The sequence below is a fragment of the Pholcus phalangioides genome, unplaced genomic scaffold (assembly GCF_987345545.1).
Source record: "Pholcus phalangioides strain wild (caught in Gottingen) unplaced genomic scaffold, Ppha-v1.0 ptg000007l_1, whole genome shotgun sequence".
NCBI classification, from domain to species: domain Eukaryota; kingdom Metazoa; phylum Arthropoda; class Arachnida; order Araneae; family Pholcidae; genus Pholcus; species Pholcus phalangioides.
The window spans coordinates 51,548,546-51,566,693 of NW_028301600.1; the positions used below are offsets into that span (position 1 = coordinate 51,548,546).

The following is an 18,148-nucleotide window of genomic DNA, read 5'->3' on the forward strand; positions in this document are numbered from 1 at the left end:
CTAATACTTGACCTAAGACGAATTTATGTGTATAAAATGATAATGTTCATGACTAAAAACCATAATTTATTTCTCAAAAATAACAACGATAAAACCTCAAATAGATACAATTTCTTCTATTCAACTCCAAAAACAAATGAATAGGCCTACCTTGTTCAAAAAGTATAAATTACCCAGGACTAACCATTCGTAACAAGTTCGGAAAAAAATTATCAGACATTAGAATAAATAAACATCTCAAGAAAGAAATGCTTATATTTTTAAACTCTATAACGAATTTTGAAACGTTTATTGAAAATATAAATAGGTAACCAAGGCAAAATTTCAAATAACCTTTAAAAAACAAACTGAAATAAATCAAGAGCGTGCTGTTTACTGTATATACAGGGTGATTCAGAAATGATGGGGAAAATTTTTAGAGGTGATGGTACACAGAATTTGTAGTATTGATTGTATGTTCTATGCATTCATGAATAGTTCGCAAGATGATATGAATTGTCTTGTTATCTTGTAATTTCTTCTAGTTTTGATGCCTTCCGCTATATAAAGTCTTAAGGACAAAGTGATTTGGAGATAACAGTCTGTTAAAGTATACATATTAAAAATGCTAAATGTTAAAATCGTTATAATTCTATGGTGGGAAACACATCGAAACATAACAAAAAATTAAGGTTTTCTCTCTTCGAAAATGGAAATAATACAAGAATTATTAGAAAGATAATCGCCTTGGTTTATATTATGTATGCGCAGGGTGATTCAGAAAAGATGGGAAAAACTTTAAGAGGTGATAGTACACACCAATACAAACAATTGTCATCAAAGAATGCATGGCCTAACATGAAACGCAAACGCGCTAGCGCGTTTCGAAGCAGCCGCTCCGCAAACGTTAAAACGGCATTCCCGTTGAAATTAATCGGGAGAAAAAAAACACCATGCATGCGAATGTAGCCTGGGGAAGAACAAACCGTATGCAAATCTGCGTCACAGTGAATAAAGGGTGCGGACGCAAGCCCTATGAAGTTATTCCAGCATGCAAAAAAAAAAAAAACCAAAAAAAAACCCGTTCTAACAGTTGTAACGACGGGATGGCGTCCACGCCTTTTATTCACTGTGACGCAGATTTGCATACGGTTTCTTCTTCTTCCCCAGGTTGCATTTGCATGCATGGTGTTCTTTTTCTCCTAATAAATTTCAACGGGAACGCCGTTTTAACGTTTGCAGAGCGGCAGTTTCAAAACGTGCTAGCGCGTTTGGGTTTCTTTGATGACATTGGTTTTTTTTTTTTAGCTCTAGGACGAACCAAGTGGATCCCTGAGAGCTGCATATATAGTGATGTATTGTTTTGTTGTCTTTGATTTGTATTGTATTTTTATTTTGTATTTCATGGTATGGTGTCTGTGTTGTGAAATAAAATAAATAAAAAAAAAATAATTGGCAATTTTTAACTTACCTTTGACAAATTTTTCGGTGACTCACATGGACCAAGATTTCCCGTATTTTTATAGGACAAAATATGGCCTGCTTTTTTTATCCCAAACGCTTTTTTTACCAGAAAACCTTTCGCGGGCCGGATTTGGAACGCAGCCGGAGGTTGAACACCCCTTGATTAAATAATTTGACGTTGTTTCTTCCTTGCCGGATGAAAAAAAAAGTATTTATATTCAAAGGAAGACATGCTCTTGGGATAGAGTTAGTTTGGATGGCTTTGGAAGCATGGCAAGTCGAGTTCCCGCGCATTTATTTGAACGTCCATATCACGGCAGCTCGAATTTGTAGTCGGTTTTATTGTATAACTTATAACCACATCACAAAACAGCCAATCGGCGGGAAGCAAAAAATAACAGAATCACGGGCAGAAGTAACGCGTACTCTCGTTTACCGCGAGACTTCTTTTCAATTGGCGGTATTTACATCAATCTTTCGCGTTTGGAACAGCCATAAATGTGAATTGCGTGAGGAGCTCGTGCTTACTTTTATTGATTGACACTATCCTCTGTAGCTTTTTTTTTCTTCTCTCTCTCTCCTTTTAAACGTCTCGAATTCATATACAAAAAAGTTATCGCTCTGGAGCTAGACAGTGCTATAATGAGTTCGAAGAAACGGAAAAACGATGATGATGACATCGAAAACGAAGACAATCCTCAGAAGCGTAAAACAATAGATGAAAATAATCACGATGATACAAATGCATCCGATTGCGACAAGAGTTCCTGTAGCAACTCGGCCAGTGAACGAAAATCGGACAATGGCGGTGCATCTGAACAGCCGGGACCCAGCGAAAACTCACTTTCCTCTGAAGCTAATGTTAATTTGGCTGATAATGAGATCAACAATTCTGAACAGTTAATTTCCGTAAGTACAACCACGTGCTTTTGTTTACAACACTTGTGATACGTTTTTCCAAGGAATAGTAACTTTTAAGAACACGTCATTGAAAACGTAATTTTCTTTTACACAAACTTATACCAAAGCTGTGTTTAAAAATATATAATTTATTAACTTTTTTTTTAAACCCAAAAATATTCTCGCGAAATAGATTATTTTTCTTTTGATTCTCTCATTATTATTTCAATTACCATAAGTGAAATTATGAAGTGTCTGTCACGCCGAAATTTGTTTCCGTTTTCCAGACCTTTCCCAAAATATAAATTAATCCAAACCATAGATTTTATATTTCTTTTGTGAAAAATTACGATTTTTTTTTCTTCAGACCCCTGAATATACAGCTGAAATACTATAAAATGTCTGTTAATAGCAAAAACTTGCTTTCCTCTGAAGCTAATGCTGATTCAGCTGATGATGGGATCAACAATTCTGAACAGTTAATTTTGATGAGTAAAACCATGTGCTTTTGTTTACAACACTACCTACCTACTACCTTAGGCTTACCTATTATACTTTTTTTCTAAGGAATAATATCTTTAAAAAACATTTCCTTAGAGGACCGTCATCTCAACATTTGCCAGGGGGCAAAATTTGCAAAGAACATATGCCCAATGTATGTATATATATATACACACACACCAAGGGCGTAGCGAGGAGGGGGAAATTGGGGGTCTGGTCCCCCGGAATGTGAGAAAATGACAGAAAAAAGGGAAAAAGCGGGGCCAAATCTATTGTTCTATCACTTTGGTCCCCCGAACGAAATTTCTGGCTACGCCCCTGATATATACCATTTCTAGTGTATGTTCCAAAGCTGGGGGGGGGGGGGGCATTCTCTAAAACCTTTCATGATGTATTCTCACTGGACAAACCCTCGATTATGTAGCTGAAACATAAAATATCTGTTCATAGCAAAAACTCTTTTCTCTGACACTGATGATAATTCCCCTGATAATGAGAACAACAATTCTGAACAGTTAATTTCCATAAGTAAAACCACATGTTTTTGTTCACAACACTTGTGATAATTTTTTTCCAAAGAATAATTTTTAGAAGCACTTCATTGAAAGTGTTTGAAAGAATCTTTTATATGAGCTTGTATGGAAACTATATTTAAAAACATGCAGTAGATCCTGCTTATAATGTTTTTAAAAAGCTGTCATAAAAAAACGTAAAGCAGGAAAATGCTTTAAACTGGAAATATTAATGAGAATTACTTATTCAACGAAGTAAATCCTTTTCCCTCTTGATTCTCATAAACTTTTGATGATATTATATTATGAGTGACATTATCACATGTCTATCTGAAATTTTCAGAAAATTTCTATTCTGGAAAATGTTAAGCATAAACTAACGTAATTATAAGTTTTACATTTCCTTTGTAAACAATTGCGAAAAGTATTTTTTCCTCCCATAAAATAGTTTACTTTTTGTATAGTTAATGAGCATTCTCACTGAAAAATATATTTTTTCGCAAAAATTACATCCTGTACAAAACGTCTGGGAAGGCCAGGGTTGGCACAGTATTTTTATGTATATACACAGTATATATATATAGTTGGCACAGTATAAAGTGGAAGTGAACATGAATTTCACAAGTTCACTAACTGTTGCCTACTGCAGCAAGGCATCTGAATTTTTCTAAACTTTTATCACCCCTAAATTAACTTGTAATTAAACCTTCTTGCTAGTTACTTCATGACAGGAGAAAGACATTTTTAATTTTTTTATGAAACCCTGATTAAAAACTTGACATGTTATAAACCTGTTTTTTTTCACAAATAGTAAGAAGCTTCTATACTAGGGGTTCTCAAACTTTTTCTATCCATAGCATCCCTTACCCTAATCAATGCTTATCTTTGGCTCTCCAGATCAGTTTAACAAAGAATCACTGCAAAAAACCCTTGTCAGGCTGCTGTTCCGTGGCACCCCTGGCAAAGATTGGTAGCACACAGTTTGAGAACCCCTGCTCTAGATTACTTTGCATTGTGAAACGGATAAAAAATTTTAGTTTCATGTTTTGCAAGTAAAAAACAGGAGAAGGATATTCAACAAAACTGCTGACTTCTTTTTTTAAAATTAAGTCTTTAATTTGTTAAATAATTATCAATTATTGTTTCTTGTGAACATAATGCATAGCTTTCTCTACTTTTTCTGCAAAGAAAATTATAGAATTTCTTAGAATTTGTTTTTATTAAAAAAAATAAAATAAAAGTAGTAGAGAAAAAGGAAACCAGTTTCAGAGTATCAAGTGCTTATCCAATTTGAAAATAAGCTACCAACATGAAAAGAGATAATGGAAGGACTTGCCAAGTTGGGAAAAAATTTAGGTTCTAATCAAATATTTTAGGAGCCAAAGGATTTGTTTTTCCAGAGCCAGTATTTATGCACACAAAATTTTAATCGTCATAGTGTATGGGATTTGTCAAGCTCTGGATAATATAAACATTTTTTATTTCAATATAATTTATTGAGGAGAGGGGATTTGAAATTGTAGCAAAGATAAATAATATATAAGAATGCTCATTCTAAAGGTAGGCTAAGTATTACTGAAAATGAACATATTTTTGTTCTAAAATCAAAAATTATCATAGTAAATTTAGAAAACTATCGCAATTGGGAAAAAATCAATTTTTTTTTAAACTGCCTGAGAAAAAAAGTTTGTTCAAGTAAATTTTAAAAATCTATTCTTGAAAAATATATAAACAGAAATTATATACACACACAAGGGTGTTCTGTTAATGGACCGACAAACTCAGGGTTGTTACTATGCATCAAGAGGAACAAACATTGCAATGAAACATGGTGTCGCAAACCACGTTGGGAGAGTGAAAATTGCGAAAAACGCATGCAGGCTCCAGAGGAGACAAAAGGTGGATGTCAGTTGATCACTGAATGCGTTCGTGAGTCTGCTCGCCATATCTGACGTAAGCAGCATCGCTGGGGTAGGATCACGCACTGGGGTAGTAAGCATGTGTAGCAGATAGTTGTCTATTTCAATGAGTATTCTCCATATTTGCCGGATCTCAATCCATGTGACTTTTTCCTATTGGGGGGGGGGGGGGTCACCTTAAATCACTCATTTATGCGATGCCTGTGGGCACACCGGAGGGATGTTGTAGTGCGGATTGTTGTCGCTGCAGCAGACATCAAAAGCATACCTAATATTTCTGAGTGCGTCTGGGAATTGTTTTTATGTCATTTTGTAGATTGTGCAATGATGTCAGCGGCCGCCACTTCCAACAACTCTTCTAATAATTAATCAAATAAATCTTTTTGCAGTTATCATTGTACTTTTTTTCGTTCCAGCATGACATTGAAACCTGCATGTGTTTTTCGTAATTTTCACCCTCACAACATGGTTTGTGACACCATGTTTCATTGCAATTTTCGTTCTTGATGTCTACTAACAACCCTCTGAGTTTGTCGGTCCATTAACAGAACACCCTGTATATCGAAACATAAATTATATAAGTAGAAAATGGCAAAAAGTTCTTTATTCAATATATTTTATGCAAACAGCTGAGGATGAAACAGGGATGATTTGAGTCAGATCCCCAGGCAAATTTCATAAGAATGACCCAGATATGTTCAACCAAAATTATTATTTTTTAATCACATTTCACTATGAATGTATTTATCAGGAAACTGAAAGTGAGAAAAAGAAAGTTGGAGGTGTTTTGTTATTCAGTGGAGGTACTAATTGGGATCTAATTGGTCGGAAGGAGCTTCCAAAGAATGGTATGTATATTCTGCTTATATTTTTTGATTGTATTATTTTATTTTGCTTTTTTTATAACAGTAAGAGATATTGTTAATTTTTTATGTACCAGGGATTGACGAAAAATCCAAGGTGCTGGGTCATTATATCCACTGAAAAAAACTTGTGTTGGGAACTGGAATTTTCTCTGCATTTATTAAATTGAAGTGGGTTGACAACCCAAAATTTTTAGAATTTATGTTGGCATGTACAGAGTATACATTTGGAATTATTATGCGCTTGCCTTTCCTCTAAAAATTTCTGGCACTTATTTTGTTTTTCATTTGTCAATCCCTGGTGTACATATGGAAATTCAAAACTTCCATCTATTGATATAAAACAGTTAAATCAATTTTGAATCAATTTCAGATTACAATTAATCAGTGTATGTGCCAAAACTTTTGAAGCAGGGTTCCATTTTTTATGAAGTTTTATCTCTAACTCTTTTTTTTTTTTTTTTTTTTGTCAAAGTTTATCGGTTACTCTCCCTTTTCTGTGTTGATCAACTTCATATAATAAACAGTGTCTGCACTGCCTTTCTGCTATCAAATAGTTTTTTTTTAATGTATTAATTTTAAATACTGTATTAATTGATTATTGCAGATGTATAACAACATCTCTATAGGCCTATATAATTCTTATAAAAACTTTTTTTTTGTTTTGGAAATTCTCTTGCAATCATTTCACTTTCAACCAAATTCACTTTGGGAACAGCTCCAGTAAGATAATGTATGTTAAAACACCTTTGTTATTGAACCCAAGCAGCTTGTCTCTTTTGACGAATCAGGGTGTTACCAAAACATTCAACATGTGACTTTCATTTGCATAGACTTTTGGGAAATATAGCCTTTTTTACATACTCGATTGCAGTTACAAGACAGGTTAGTTAGTTAGGTCAGTTTTCGATTTTTTGAACTCATTGGAAAAAATATGTGTTTTTTTCTAAAGTTTAGTCCCCAATCTACTTTATATCAGGGTTTAAGCTACAGTTGCATTTTTCGCAAAATGCGAAAGAAGTGGTAGCCACTTTTGCAAAAATGCGTACAGGAGGTACGGAACGAGTAGACATCCAACCATCAATCATAACATTAGCATTGCAACATTTTGCTAAAGCTTTTCTCCCCATTTTTGCTTTTTTGGGAAAAGGAATTTTTTATCTAACTTAAACTCTGCTCTATATGCATTTGCAAGGTGCCCCCCCCCCAAGTGAGCTGATATTTTAGTGTTTTTTTTAGGTAAAAAACAAACCCTCCTCTCGGGAAGAAAAAAAATGATGCCCCCTCCCTCTCTGTGAATCCTATGTATGCGTATGTTGGGGCGGGAACTGGGCCAATTTTGCCGCACTGCGCCAAAATTAACATCTTGCACCATCCTGCTCCAATAATGTATTTCCTTATTTTTCTGCTCCAAATAGCCAAAATGTAGAATTTTGCCTCGGTATACCTGGAATTTCAGAAAGGACGCCAGAAAATTTTGGTTCCTGCTTGCCGCAAAATGGTTAGTGCTGAGAAAAGTGTGTTTTATTCCTCTGTACTTTTCAGCACCACCCCCTCCCATCTTCTGTAGTCGTGTTATCTTGTGACCTTGAAAAAATAGAAGTCACTGTTGGAAAGTAGTTTGATTACACTGTAAAGTACAGTGTTGGGAAAAAACTTGCGGGCTAACCAGGTGTGCTTTTCACGCTTTGTAAACACTATAGAGGTATTTTTTACATTTGAACAAAAATTTTAAATCAAAAAATATTAGTTTTTTATTTACCCTTTGCAACTTTACCCCAAGACAGTTTTTTAAACTGCGGCAAGCATGTCAAACTGATAATTCATTTGGTCTCTTGTTGAAAGAGTTGCCGGAAGTCCAGAAAAGTTTGCAAAATTATAGTTAAGATATCTGATTTTTATTTTTCGAATTTTTCCGGCAAGTTCCCACGTTCGACTTTGTCCATGAAAATCAGATTGGTATAACTGTGGCCCCTTATTTAAATTATCGGTCCCTCATCAAGCTTTCCATCGTGAAACCCTGATAATATCCGTGATCGTGCAGTGGTGAAAAAGCAGTATAAGCACCCTTCTTGGCACCAAGAAGTGCAGAGTCTACTGTATCCTTGCGAAGGAGAAAGAGGGAAATAAAAAGTTTTTTTTTGCCACTCGCCTGTTTTTTTTCCCCATCCTCCACCGCACAGCAATAATCTGTTTGAAATTGAAATAATCCTTAGGGCACATACATGTGAAATAATCCAGAATACACGTTATAATTTGAAATATTCCACATGAAATTAAATGGGCGGTAAACTCGTACTACCAAATTTAAAAAAAAAGTCACAAAATTAAAATCACCAGAAAAATAAATTCCAAAGTGTTTAAATTACTAGGTTTTTTGGCCCAACAGAAGCTACTTATATTGAGTGCATGCACTACTTATATTACTACTACTTGATGGGTTTAAACCATCAAGAATTAAAAAAATCAGTGCTGAAACGCGACTGTGAGCAGAATAGGCTGCAACAATGCGCGATGGAAGTGAAATGATACGTAGTTCAACAATGCATTAGCGCAGAAAACTTTTCTTCCAATTGCTAACATAGGTGCATGTGAACATGCGAAATTCCTACAGCTAAAACCATAGATGTGATTTTGCTTTTGTCATGACGCCTCAACTCCAAATATTAATTTAAAAAAAATGAATATATACCACAATACAATGTACATTGCAAATATATATTTTCGAGTGTATATGTAATATATATGTAGAAAAAAACCAGTTTCCGAATACTTTATCAGTGACTACACCTGTAGGCTGCACAAAGTTCGGCACGGGCCTGCGGTCTGCAAATGGCTTTGCTCCTCTGGCCGGGCCGTGTCCCCGAACTGAAAATATCAACTGTTTTCACCACAACCAGAAACATGGCAAGGGGGTTTAAGCTGCATGCCACCCTAAGTTAATTTTTCTGCTCCAATTTATAAATATTTGCTCAAAAACTGCTCCAAATCCTATATTTTGCTGCTCCAAAGTGGACTTCTTCACTTCCCACCCCTGCTATGTGTATTTGTATACAAAACCATACCTGAGTTATACAGTTATTGTTGGTCCCATCAATCGCGTAACTTCTGGGTATTGCTGTACATAGATTTTCTAGTGATTAAATCAATTACTTATTTAACCTTGCATACAGGTAAAAAATATTTTGGTTCGGAGCAGATGGAAGAAATATATTCAATATAATCTCCCTCGTATTGAGACTACTCATTCGCAACCCTGAAATTGTGTTTTTTTTTGTTGTAATTCCTTATTACCTCAGCTTATTATTTTCTTTTTCTCCGTTTTGCCGAGTTTAAAAAATATAATAAAAATCTCTCTTTTGCGGACACCGATGGGACAAAAAAATTTGTTGGCAAAAGGGGGAATGAACATTAATCAGGGGTTTGAAGAGCTTACTTTTAATATGAACATTAAATTATTATTTTGCCTTAAAAGAGGGGCTGACCGCATCTGAGGGGGTGTTCCTTAAAGGGGTTTTCACTGTGTTGTATATATATAGAGGCAGGTAGGCTGGAAAAAAGGGGAAGAATGGCATAACTGTTCCACTTTTTTTCCCTCTCTCTATTTCCTCAGTTACCACTTTTTTACATGTATTGCTGGTATTTCAATTCTATTCGCGTCTCTCACTTATGCGTCTGTGCAAGGGAACAAATAAAAAGAAGCATAAGTGAGAGAGGCGTATAAGTAAACAGCACATTATTTATCTATATTTTGGACCGGGAGTGTAGAAAATCATCATATAACTAAAAGAAATGTTTTTACTACATTTTTAGACTTTTTAATTTATTTTTGACATTTTTCATAATCCTTGTAAAGATATTCACTGTAATTATTACATTCCTGTAACTTTGTATATATTTTTCTCGTGTTTCTTTGAGCTTATAATCTGAAGCTCTGTATATATTTTTCTAATATTGTATTTTTTAAAATTTTTTCATTCTTTTTTTCATCCAACATGTTTTTGAGAAGGCAGACGTCGGGGAACAAGGGTTGGCATTTTTAATGCAATTAAGCATAGCCACCCTTCAGAAACACTCACACTTTTCGGACCATGCATGGGGTTCCCCCTGAAACAATTTTGAGCTCAGTGATGTATAGTTAATTCTGATATCTAACATCGTGATACAATTTCACGAATGTGCAAGTGCAATACATCATGGGAATCAGATGCTCTTGCATTGGAGTTGAAATTGACAATGCCAATTTAGCGAATGCACCTGCGTGATATGTAGTATTGGGAAAATCTGAAGAACCATGCGGTTCGAACTGACTATTCCAATTTAGCTACTACAATTTTCAACATCAGCGTGTAAACTTATGCAATGTTTCATGCACTCCCAGATTATTGTTTTTTGTATCCAAACATTGGCAATCAACAAAATGAAAGAAAACAATGTGATTTGAGGTGGACACTGTAAACAGCAAAAAACATCTTTTTGGTTTAGGTTTGGGACTCTCGAACTAAAACTAAACTCTTCCCCCCCCCCCCCCCCAAGGAGGAAGAACTTTTATATAGGTATCACACATGCTGACTCACACTTTTTTGTAGAGAAAAATACTTTTATTCATGAGCCCCCCTTCCACATTAAAGTAAATGAGTGAGGGTAACTCAGTATCACAACCAAAGGGCCATTCAGTATCAACTAAGTAAAACAAATTCTATTGACAAGATTGTTTCATGCACAATTAATGGATGTGTTTCCGACTTGCATGATGTTGCTTAATAGTTAACACATTTTTATTCACAGATTTAATCAGTTTTGTTAAAAAAAACGAGGAAACTCAAAATTTTGATACGAAAAATGTAGTCAAAAGCCCAATGATATTTATGTTGAGACAACATCTATTATTATTTGAATCAGCATTTAGGGCATAGAATTCAAGGCTTCATACAGAAAATAGTTCATCTGTTCGATAATCTGGGAAACCCTAGTGCCACATTGAAAATATTTAGTGCAGTATAGATAAGTTCAACTCCCTATATTTCTCTCCAATTTTTTCCATGCGCAAAATCTAGAAATAGAGCAGTTTTCTTTCTGCACTGTATCTAGGGACTAAGTTTTACGTCTATATTTAGCCCAAAGATCTTCCATACTTCTTTTAATCATGAATTTTGCCACATATCAATAACATACATCCCATACCAGGTTACTTTTACTTCGATATCATTGAAGTTAAAGTGAAAAGAAAAAAAACAAAATTTAAATTTTGTAATTTATAAATCAATTATTTTTAAAAAAATCAAGTGATTTAAATCAGCTTACCCTGTAATCAATGGTGACTCTCAAACGAACAGAATCTTCTGATTAAACTTCATGGTTTGCCTTGGTTTTTCCAAGATCTGGATTATTTTCCCTCTTCTATTGGCCTGATGGGATCTTCTCTCGGTGAGCTACTGTTTTTGCTAATTTTCCGGCCTTTGCTTTTTTCTTCTAAAATTCTAATTGTTCCCTTAAAATAACTTTGGTTGAAATTTTATCTTTGTTATTTCTTCATCCCATTTTATTATTTTTATTATGAGATGAATGGCACGAATTCCACAGTGGTCGCAAGGATATCTTGCAAATTACCTCTGATATGGATAAATAATATTGCTTTATGGTTGATGCAAGTGGAAGCTAATTTTGCTGTAGTACAAATAACTTTCGATATAACAAAATATAACATGGTTTTAGCCGTCATAGATGCGGACTCGCTTCATTCGGTTTCAGACTGGGTGCTTAATCCACCAGCTGAAAACAAATACAGAGCACTTAAACTTCTGAATTTATACAAATTTGCAAACTATTATCTGAATTGAATCTGGGAGATAAGAAGCCATCCTCTCTACTGAGACAAGTGAGAGCTGGCAGGAAAGTGTAACTGACAATTTTTTAAAAACTATTTGGATGAAAAGGTTACTTTTGAACTCTTAGACCATTTTATCAGTGTCTGGCAGATTTAACTAAGTTGGCCACATTATTCTATAAAATTTCCGTTATATGACCAATACCAAGTGTTTCTGCAATTTCATAGCAGTCGGGCCCTACATCAAATTCTGTGGAATCTGATATTGCACAATTGCATAATGAAACACCACAATCAAAAATTCAAATTGAAAATTTGTCAATGAAAATTCAAAATGGAAATTATTACAGAGGGTGTACACTGATTCTCGCTATCAAAGCAACAGCCGTAACTTTAGAAATCGTAGCTTCAATACTACACACTGTTTCTATCATAATAAATTAGGTGAGAAAGCAACAAAGTGTTACCAGCTGTGCACGTACCAATCAAAAACTAAAGCATGATACTGCATCATTACAGCATTCTTTTTCTGGCATAGCAGCAGGTCCTACAAAATGTAGACTTTACGTGTATGACAAATTGTAATTTTTTAATTGATTTGGGTGATGCATTCTTGTATCACCCAATGTGAAGGACACTTCTTCACATTTTCTCTATGCAGCCAACAACACGAAAATTCCAACATATGGAAAAAATATTTAGAGCTCAATTTAGGGCTTTGACAAAATTTTCGTTGTACTTTCCTTATTGCGAAAGTTAGTTCTGTTATTGGTGCTAATTTTTTAACACATTTTAGACTCGTGTTGGATTTGAAAAATACAGCATTAATTAACTATCATTGACATGCAAGCAAAAGGCATACTGTCCAATGCTGCAGTACCCACAGGGAAATTAATTGTTGGTAAATCACTGTATCATAAAATTTTTGAACAATTTCCAATTTTGGCAAATCCACTACCAGTTTTCCTTTTTTCCAAAACATAACACTGAGTATTGCATTGAAAGAAATGGTAATTCGATCTTCTGTAAACCTAGAAGGCTGAATCCAAAAATATTTTGAGCAGTTATTGAATATTTGATCAATAATGAAATTTGTTGCCCATCAAAATCACCTTGGGCTTCCCCAATGCATGTAGTTCCGAAATCAAATGGAATGTAGGCCTACCAAATATGTGTTGATTATCGTTGCTTGAACACTATAACTGTCCCAGATATGTATCCTTTATCTAATGTATATGAAACAACTAATGCATGGAAAGAATATTATCATATTCTGATAAATGAATCTGATGTACCAAAAACTGCCGTTACTACTCCCATTGGTAGTTTTGAATTTTTGTTCTAAAATGTGCACCAATGACATTCCAAAGGTTTAAGAATGAGGTACTAAAAGGTCTCTATTTCACCATCAGTTATTTAGATGTCCTAATTTTTTCTGAAAATGAAAATGATCACATTAAGCATGTGAAACTTGTTTTGGAAAGGTTTAGTAGATATGAACTAAACATAAATGCTGCCAAATGTATTTTTGGCCAACAAAAATTTCCTTTCTGGGTCGTGAAATATCAGCAGAGGGTGTCTGACCTTTGGGCGACAAGGTACAACGCAGAAAATACTTAGGTTTACTGAATTTCTATAGGGAATTTATTTCACATGCTGCTGAAATACTAGCACTATTAATTGACTTGTTAAAAGGGTCCAAAAAGAAAACTGATCAATCTTGCATTACATGGTCTAAAAATTTGTTAGATTTCTTTGCAAAATCAAAAGAGGCTTTGCCAAATGCTACTTCGCTAGTGCTTCCGGAAAATGAAGATAAGTTGTGATGTTAGCAAAATTTCAATTGGGTCTACTCTAAGTGTAATGCAGAATTTAGAATATTAACCCCTAGGATTCTTTTCAAGACGTCTTACACCTACACAAATGAAATATTCAAGCTTTGACTGTGCACTATTAGCGATATACGAATCTGCTAAATTTTTAAACACGTGCTAGAGGCTAGAAACTGTGAAATTGTAACCGATCATCACCCATTGATGTGCATTTTTCGAAAAGCAATATACAATATTTCGAATAAGCAAACACTGGATTTCTTAAATATCCCAATTCGCTGCTGATATTGAGTACCTAACAGGGGTGAGAGAAACGATGCTGCCAATGCATTATCAGACATAAGTGAGGTTATTGTCCCCCAGCCTCTTAATTATGATGAACTTGGTAAAGATCAAAAATCAGACGAACAACTGAAACAACTCATTGGGACTAACCTAAATTTACATTGTTTTTCCTCATCCAGGTATTGGAGGTATTGTTGACCTCATATGTAGTCGTTTTGTTTGGCAGTCTATAAATAAAAATGTTTAGGAGTGGGCATACCAATGCATTGATTGCCAACGTTCTAAAATTCACAAACACACAAAATCAGAATTAGGAAAGTTTTCACTGCCAACTGCATGATTCCAACATATTCATTGCAATCTTGTGGGACCCTTGTCAGAATCAAACAGGAAAACTTATTGTTTAACTTTAATTGACTGCGTAACGCATTGGCCAGAAGCATATGTGATTTCAGATATTGTCGCTGAAACTGTCGCGAAGACAATCTACTCGGAGTGGATTTCTGGATTCCGCACACCAAAACGTATAACAAACTTATCAAGGCAGACGGTTCGAGTTCAAACTAATATACCAGCTCGCTACTGTACTAGGTGTGGAAAAGTGGCAAACATTGCCATGCAACCTGAAAGCAAATGGGCTGATCAAAAATTTTCACCGGCCATTAAAGCTACAATTATGGCTCACCACACCACCAAGTGGACAGAAGTTCTTCCAACCATTCTTGGTTTTTGTTCAGCACTAAAAGAAGATACAGGTGCAACACCAGTTGAGCTTGTCTACGGTGTTTCCTTGCGCCTTCCTGGCAATTTTTGATTTGAGTGACGAAATTCAAGATCCATCCATGTGCATTGAAAACCTCAGGGAACACATGAGAGCATTAAGACCAAAGCCAACCAGCTCTCATAACAAAAATAATGTGCTTGTGCATAAAGCATTAAACACCTGTGCTCATGAGTTTATCCGACATCACAGGTTAAGAACATTGCTTCAAGCACCCTACTCTGGACCGTTTTCCATCTGGTGATCAACGGAAAAGAACTTTGAAGTCCCGGTAGATGGGAAATCAACAAATGTATGCATTGATTGAATCAAACCTGCATTTACAGTGAATGAGAATATTCAAAATGGTAATTGTGGCATAGTGTGTTCCAAAACTAATGTGTTTCTGAAACCCTCAGACCGCTACACGTGTTCCAGAAGACAGGTGCGCTAACCTGTCGGATTCAACAATATTGTGAGACTGAAGTACCAGACAAGACCCGGACTCTGTCCCTTGAGGGATAATATTGTGAGACTGTCATTTGTCACTGGAAGGGGGTACTGAGGCGTACACTGCAAACAGCAAACATCTTTGGACTAAAACTACTCTTCCCTCCCCTAAATCTCGAGGACAAACTTCCTTATACTGTATCATACATGTTGACTCACACATAGAAACATGTTCAGTTGTCAGCTTCATTTTAATATTTGTCATGTGTTAATAAATATAAAACATTACTTAATAAATATGTGTTATGTGTATTCCAGTCCTCATAATTTTTCACAGAAGATTATTCATGTTGAATTAATCAAATTTGTTAATAAGTCCTATCTCTCATTTACAGAATAATTTAACATCAGATTTTTCACATTTAAATCCATTCACAAATCAGGAAAAATGTATGGCTTGTGATTAAACCAAAAATCTCACCAACAGTCATGCCAAGTTTCTTTAATGTTGATTCAACTTCTATGTCAGCTCGTTGCCCATGTGACCAGCTAATTCGACTACTTGTACAGTTCAAAATTCTCATTTACTTGAAATCTTAGAACGAATCATTCCCAGAAGTACGGAGGGTGGAGAGAAGACCATAATTGACCTTTCGGAGAAATGGCTATTTTGATGAAGCGAAGCAAGTCAGAGAATACATAGGATTTCGCTATGTAGTATAGTTCCAACAAAGCAACTGTTCACATGGAGAAAACATCCATCTATCACTGGATTTATTGAAGTATAGGAACCCACATAGAGAGGAAGTCATCGCATACTAAATTGTCAGCTCAATTGTGAATGCCAATATGCATAGTAAGAGTCACAATGGTCTATTGATCACCGTAGGAAGACAAGAACAAATTAAATATCTGTAGGAAACTCTGTCAAAAATTGTGCATTAATTTTCACATTATTAATTTATATCTTTGAAATTTGTTCTGATATTGTCTATTGTTATGTATTGGTTATTATTTATATTATCAAACTTTTATTTTGGTCAATTTAGCAAAAGGTGCAGTTGGAAGGAACTTATGGGGACCTCATAAACTTGCTGCTCTGAAAGGCATTAAGGTGGTATTTGCCGCATCTGGTAACTCTGCCTGTCATAGTGTGGTCATTACAGATGAAGGAAAAGCAATGACATGGGGTATGACTACTTGTTCACTTATTTGTGACCTTCTCTTAGATGTTAACTACTTATATTTTTGTTTATAAAAATAATACCGGCCTAGGATGTCTATAATTAAAGTTATGGTACACTCTGAGCTGTGTGTATACAACCTTAACTATCCGTCAGAAAACTTGGAAATGTCTTGATGAAGGTCTAGGGAAAATTGTTAAATCCCTTCTAAAGACTGAAAATCTTCATAGCTTTTGGTGCAAAATCAGTGTTTATAAAAGAGTGTCCCCAGCGGAGCACATTCTTCTAAACTTAGCATCATCTCTAGTGAAGAAATGAGAATGAAAATAGTTTTGAAGTGGAGACATTTCTTTCCCCTGTTATGAAGCTTGGTGTTTGGTCACTTGTTTGAAAGAAATTAGCACATGCATTACAGACACACAATTTTCATAGAAAACAGTAATTTGTTTCTCTCATCATGCACCCCCCCCCCTTCCCACCTCAAGCAAATCCATAGGATCATTCTTCGGGAAACACTGCTGTAGACTGTTCAGGAAACACCAATTTTAATTTATAGATATATAAATTTCAATGTTTTTCATATAGCTTATTTAATCCCTTCAGAAAATGATAAAATAAACATGAATTTCTTATATTTTCAAGTAAAGGAATTTTATATTTTGAGCTCATTTTGGTATTGATGCTTTCAAGCATCTCCTATAAACATTCTTCTCTTTCGTGTAAGCTGCTCATGAAGTTTCTACAATCAGCAGCAGGTGACTCAAAAAAATATGTCTCTGAAATGTGATGTCTAATGTATGCATAAGACGTATCTAAAAATGAAATTCTTGAAGGATATGTAATTTTATCCTTCAGAAAATTTCATTTTTCAAATACTATGAGAGTTTTGAGTTATGAAAGTTTATGGTTTCCTCAATAGGTAGAAATGATAAAGGCCAATTGGGTCATTGTGACATTGGAAGGAGAGATAGTCCCTGTCTGGTAGAAACATTGAAAGAACATTCTATTGTGTCTGCTGCCTGTGGGAGGTCACATACTTTATTTCTTTCAGGTAAGTTTATATTGTGAAAGGTTTTATGATGAAAAGAGCAAATCAAATAATTAATAAAGATTATATAAGTTATGGCTTATGTCAAATTCAAAAAATGCAGAGTGGTCAGATTTCCGACTTTGACCATAACATAATTATATATAGTGCACTGCAAAAGTTTAGACACTGGTTGAGATCACACAGTATCTAAGAAATACTAATTGCATCATTACAAATTTATTACCACTCATTGAAGTGAACACATACTTTATAGTTTTTAATTTTTTTTTATTTGTTTCTCATTATTATATGTGCATAGATACAATTTATACACAACATAATGACAAAATAAACAGAAATCGCCTACAACAAAATTGACACAGAAGTTTTGACAAAGTCAAATTTTCAGTAAAATAAAACTACTTGAAATCTGATCGAATGTTCATTTTCATTAATGGAGGTCTCCATCAAACATTTGAAAATTGAGTTGATTTTAAATTGAATCTTGTATTATCTTCACGGCTCAAAATTTTATCAACAAATACAAAGGCCACAACAGGCAAATTTCCAAACGAGGTGGTTGAAAAAATTTTTTCATAAAAAAATATAGATGTCAAATACAACTAAAATACAGCAACCCAA

The 18,148-nt window shown here is 34.7% G+C and overlaps 1 protein-coding gene across 1 annotated transcript in view; it reads left to right on the plus strand.

Moving 5' to 3' along the window:
• The first annotated feature begins 1,681 nt into the window (after positions 1–1,681).
• Positions 1,682–18,148, plus strand: part of LOC149085462 (protein RCC2 homolog) — a 37,346-nt gene continuing 20,879 nt past the window's right edge. The window contains exons 1-4 of the mRNA XM_089233479.1: positions 1,682–2,352; positions 6,027–6,123; positions 16,342–16,482; positions 17,396–17,527. Of these exons, the coding sequence (XP_089089605.1) occupies positions 2,086–2,352; positions 6,027–6,123; positions 16,342–16,482; positions 17,396–17,527 (637 nt within the window). The 5' untranslated portion in view covers positions 1,682–2,085. The remainder of the gene's footprint in view (positions 2,353–6,026; positions 6,124–16,341; positions 16,483–17,395; positions 17,528–18,148) is intronic.